The 5,801-nt window shown below is 43.9% G+C and overlaps 1 protein-coding gene across 1 annotated transcript; it reads left to right on the plus strand.

Annotated features, from left to right (window-relative positions):
* Nucleotides 1-418: 418 nt before the first annotated feature.
* LOC146831279 (nuclear apoptosis-inducing factor 1-like) lies at nucleotides 419-952 on the plus strand. The gene has a single exon (XM_085603869.1). It carries the CDS (start codon nucleotides 419-421, stop codon nucleotides 950-952), a length of 534 nt encoding a protein of 177 aa, XP_085459995.1.
* The last annotated feature ends 4,849 nt before the right edge of the window (nucleotides 953-5,801 follow it).

The raw sequence follows: 5,801 nt of genomic DNA on the forward strand, positions 1-5,801 counted from the left end.
ATTGGGATGACATCCCAACCAGGAAGTGAATCAGGGAATGCATACACCTGTTCACAGTGAGAGTCAGAGGAGGAGGCAGACTAGTGGAGCTGCTTTGTTCAGCTATTGAGGAGATCGGCCTTGGTTCATCTCCTTGACCGTCACCTACCCAGCCGGACTTTGGGCACAGTTTCTCCCCGTCTCCCTGTCTTGCCCAACCCCCCCATCTAATTTCCATAACTCTGCTTTTTCCTTGTCTCCTAGGTTTTGATTGCGCTTGAACAAATGTAACATGTTTGCCTGTAATCCTGATCCTCATGTAAAGCGCTCTGATACCTCTGGGTCTAGCCAGCGCTATATAAAACTCAAATAAATAAATAAAATAAAGAAATAAAGAAACAAGCTGATTTTGCAGCAGAATCTGTTTGGAAACAACAACATGGCCACAGAAAAAGCGGACAACAAAGGTGAAGGAAGGAAAAGGAAGCTGAAATTCAGCGAGAAGGAACTGGAAATCCTCATTGAGGAAGTGATGTTGAGCCATGATAAGCTTTTTGGAAAACTGTCCCTGCAGGTTGCAGAGCCTGTGAAAAGAAAGATCTGGCTGGGCATCCAGGCAAAGGTAAATGCTATGGGGGTCACACAGCACTCAATTGCCCAGCTGCGCAAGCGCTGGTACGACCTGTGCAGCCTAGCCAAAGAGAGAGTGGCAGCAAGGCTGGCAGATGCAAAAAGAACTGGAGGGGGACCATCTGCGGGATGTTCAAACACACCCCTGGAGGACAGTTTGAAAAAATTGACAGCAATTGGTACTGATTTTGAGTCTCTGTTGTGCAGAACGCCGAACTCCGCTTCCCGTTGCAGTAGCCCTGCCATACGCCACACGCCACACGCCAGCGTCAGCATCAGCGTCAGGGGCAGCGCCAGTACCAGCGCTTTAGCGCTGACGAGGAGAAGGCGACGAGGAGAATGACGTGTGGAGCTGGCTGGTAGCGGCCGGTGCGGCAAAACGCAAAAACGCAGCTCGGCTTGGCAGCTTCACAATACAGATATGGGCACGGGCACGGGAAAAACGGCGCGCACAACAGAGGTAAGTGCCGATTCTGGGGAGCCTAGGAAAACTGCACTGCACTGCACTAAAGGACTGGTTGAAGGTTTGCTGGACTGTTCGAAGGATTGAAGGATTGTAGCCTTTTAAAGAGCAAGGACCTAATTTGGGAGATTGTAGAGTTTGTAATCCCTAATCAAGCATCAGGGATGGCCCACAAGATAACCAAAAATAACCTGGAGCATAAACTGAGGTCAAGAGCGATCTCAGTTAATCCGAGTGCCTCAGATGAAAGTGGAGAGAGCCCTGAGCCGGGCCCAGAGAAGGGGCAAAGAAAAGAGCAAAGAGAAGCATGGCCGTAAGCAAAAAACAGGGTTGAACCGCCTCAAAGTCGTTAAAAGAATTTGTGGGGAAACATTTCAAAAAAGTTTTTCACCAGCAAAGACCCTTGACATAGAAATAATAGAGGCCACACCTCTGAATGAGAGTGTGAGTAAGAGTAGGAATGGGAACATCTCCCTACCTCTTGAGGATCACACAACTGAGTCGATAATTCTGACTAATCCGTCTCTACAGCTCCTACTATCGTCACCACGGTTGTCCTCTTCACCACGAGCTCTTTTAACTTATGACCCGGAGACAGGACACCGGGATAGCCCAATTTCAAAGGAGGACACACGGATAGAAGAAGAGAATATACCCGGTAGAGAGCCAGGGCTAAGAAGAAATAAAAAACAAAATCCGCTTGAGAACCAGAAAACAGTGATAGAACAAAGCGTGGAACTGAACTTAACCCCTGAATTAAATTTGGAATTTTCTGCAACGCCCGCTTCATCGATGCTGGACCTTATGCTAATATTACAGAGAACTCTACAAGGGCTTCTAGAAGTTACGCTGTCAAACAATGACATTTTAAAAGTACAAAAAAAGTACCTAGCTAAGATAAAGGGTGAGCTACAGGGGATTAGATGCCAAATGCCATCTATGGTAAAACCTGTCCCAGACACCGATCCACAGCCCTTGGTAGAGGAATACGCCGAATCAGCTGACTTACCTAAAGAAATACATGAGATTTACATTTCAAAACGGCCAATGAGAGTAATAAGAAGTGGCGAAGCCTCCAGATTTGGGCAAGCAAATAGAGTGGGGCGAGTAGGAAGGAAACCACAAAAAAAGGGGAGCAACAAGCTAGTGAAAAGATCAAGGGTGGTTGAGGCGAGAGGTGGGGATAGGGTGCAAGAATTTAAGTCACTCTACCCCATTAGGAGTATAACGAGGAAGAAAACCCCAAAGAAACAAAACATATGGGCGCAATTAGATAGTAACCCAAGTACGCAGGAGAAACAAGTTAGGAATAAACTCCCAATTCAGCCTAAAAATCCCGGTATTCGGCCAGGTCACGACTTCAGCCCGGGAATTCTAGGGAGGTAGGAATTAGTAGGCCAAACAATCAGATAAATAAGGTACACATGACACAACAGCTGGCATTAAAAGGGGTAAGGAAGGAGGGTAAAGAGAATAAGTGGCTATACTTTGAACCAATCCCAATAGGTAAAGGGGGTAAGAAGTTAAGGAAAGGTTGCCGCTAAACGGGTCACAACTTCTGCAAGCGTTTGCCAAGTGCCCAAATTTGAAAGGTATAGGATCAAACGACTTAAGACAAGTGGGATTTAGGCAAAATATAGAAGGAAAGGATGTGACCAGAGTATTGATGTATTCGGATCTGGTAAAGATTATGATCGAAAAAGCGGTGAGTGAGGTACAGAAAGAAGGGATACGGATAATATCCGAAGAGGAAGTGCAAATAGAAGTAGAAGGGAAAGAGCGGCAAGGAAATAATTTTTTAAGGTGCCATGCAGGATTAAGTAAGAGACAGGTAAGGATAATCGACCTGGAAGAAGATGAAGGAGTTGACTTGGGAAATCTTAAAATAGTAGCAAATAATTCAGATGTGGAAAATTGGTGGGGAAACTGGAGCCAGGGATCATGCCACGAAGGTCCCTCAAACAGGTATACTGAGAGGCGTGGGAGGAAGGATCCCTGGATGACGTCGAATAGGTAACGGGTACGCCGCGTGGCATAAGAATAGCCTCCTGGAACATAAATGGCCTCAGAGATCAATCTAAACAAGAAAATATAAGGGAATTAGGAAAAAACACCGAGATCATCTGTATACAGGAAACTTGGCTATGCGACAAGACCCCGACATTCAATGGTTTCCGATTAACCACTTAGCAAAGAAGCAAAGATTTGGGCACCCAGCGGGGGAATAATGACATTGCTGTCAACCAAAATAGTGAAAAAGGTGACCCAAAATAACTGTAAAATGTAAATGACTGCTTGCATGTAGGGTAACTTTATCTGCCACCGACAAATGAATACAATGATGCTTTTAAATGTATATATGCAATGGGGTACCAGAGAGGAATATGCTGTCGAAATGGGGTATTTCAAAGAAGGTATGGATACAATCTGTGAAAAGTATGGTATGGATCTGATCATACTAATGGGCGATTTTAATCATAAATTGCACCCAAAGAAAGTAGATTGTTGGTTCCAAGAACTGCAGGAGGCTTATGATAAAATACAAGCAACTTTCACAGACTGTGTGTCTACATCCAATGATATTCAGCTGGGAAACTATTTGGGGACTAAAAGCCTCTTTTGTCTAAACGGAAGATCAACCTTAGACTGTCCAGCAAAGAAAACATTTAAATTAGGCCCGCAAAATTGCCCAATAGATTATGTATTTACGACACCCTGGAGTTTTCATTTAATTAAAGGTTTTAGGATTACTAACAGAGAAGGGAGTGACCATAACCTTTTAGAACTAGATCTCCTAAATGTTCATTTGAACCCCTGTAACAAAGTTATTGAACAACAGGTGGGATACCCCAGGCGGATCACCACAAGGCTAACAGAAGAATATGTAGCCCGGCTAGTAAAATTGCAGCAGAACTTAGATCTGGGCACAGTAAGTGGCCAGGGCTTGGATTGGTATGTGAGTAAAATTGAAGAAGTGGTCCAAAGCCTCAGCGATGGCCTGAGGAAAGACAAAATAAATGATAAAATTAACAAAAGAAAGCCGGAGAGACAAGGAAGGTGGTTCACAAAGAAATGTTTGGAAAAGAGGAGAAAATTGAGGAGAACAACACGTAGCCTAAGCATAAAGTATGATCACGGTAGGGTCGATATTCTCACGAAACTAAAAAGAGAATATAATATGTTAATTAGGAGGGCAAAAAGAGATTATAAAGAAGCTTGTTGGACAAAGCTGCTTGAGGCAATAGAAACAAAGAATATACGCCAGTTCTGGAAACTAGTCCAATCAGCAGTGGATCGCCCAGCGGACACAATGAACTGTGTGGTAGAAGAAGCAGCTTGTGAGGGATATTTGCTGGAATTATATAGCTCAGGTAGAGAACCGGAAGAGGGTTTGCAACCGGATTGGAGCGGTCTGGTAGCAGTTTTAAAACCCGACTTTTCGGCCTCTGAAGTGAAAAACACGATAAAATGTTTGAATTTAACAAGGGCAGCTGGACCAGACATCCTCCCTGCCCTGATAATTAAAACCCAGTTGGACTGGTGGGCAGAGTTCTTTGCTAAGATGTTCCAAGTTATTTTAGAAACTGGGAAGTTCCCCAACAATTGGAAGGGTGCAATAATAAGGCCCATACACAAGAAAGGTGATTTGCAAGCCCCAAAGAACTACAGATTAATTAATCTGATAGATATTGGGGAAAAGATCTTCGCAAATATAGTAGTAGGTAAACTAAAAGATTGGGCGGACCAGAACTCAGTGGTACCAGTTGAACAGGGGGGATTCAAAGAAGGTCATTCAACCATAGACCATTGTTTCGCCCTCTGGGCACTTGCCCGGAAATCAATAGAACAAAAGGGGAAAATGTATTGTTGCTTCGTTGATTTTCGGGCAGCCTTCGACCTAGTGGATCACAAGAGCTTATGGGAGTGCCTGATAAAATATGATATACCGGAAGGCCTACTGGCCATCCTAAAGGAACTACATAGAGGGAACTGGGTCCAAGTAATAAAGGACACACAAGGGTCACTAACACAGAAAATAGCCATAGGAAATGGGCTAAGACAGGGCTGTGTCCTGGCCCCCTTGCTCTTTGCAATATTCCTAGCCGACCTACCTGCAGCACTGGAAGTAGAAAGAAGCGCAAGCCCCAGAATGAGCGGCAGGAAAGTAGCAAGTCTTCTATATACTGATGACCTTGTGATAATTGATCAAACAGAACTTGGGCTCCAAAGGAAATTAAATGCTTTTAAAGAATACTGTGAGGCAAAGTTTTTAGTTGTAAATATGGATAAAACGAAGATTTTATGTTTCGGTAAGAGAGACAAAAATTTTAGTTGGTATTTAGGACAAATAAAACTGGAAATTGTAAAAGAATATAAATATCTGGGCCTTTGGTTCGACAGCTCCCTAAAATGGTATGCCCACCTAGAAGCCCAAAAAACAAAAGCTTTTTCATCCATCTGTGGGCTGAAAAAATGTAATAAGGACTATGGGGATATGTCGCATAAACCTATGTTAAAAGCTTATGAAGCTATGATCCCACCCCAAGTACTGTATGGGGCAGAAGTCCTCCTCCTAAGTGGTAAAGGAGGGTGGGATCGGGATGAGGGTAAGGCCCTAAAAATGCTACTGTCCCTACCAAGTTCTGCAATGATCCAGGCAATTAGAATGGAGTTAGGAACAATAGCATGGATCAGCCAGGTCCAAATGTCTTTGGTAAGATTCTGGAAA

This window comes from Triturus cristatus, chromosome 5_1 (assembly GCF_964204655.1).
Source record: "Triturus cristatus chromosome 5_1, aTriCri1.1, whole genome shotgun sequence".
Taxonomy (NCBI): Eukaryota; Metazoa; Chordata; class Amphibia; order Caudata; family Salamandridae; genus Triturus; species Triturus cristatus.

Excerpts from the sequence above, each read along its gene's own strand:
- LOC146831279 (XM_085603869.1), top strand. The coding sequence starts at position 419 with ATGGCCACAGAAAAAGCGGACAACAAAGGTGAAGGAAGGAAAAGGAAG.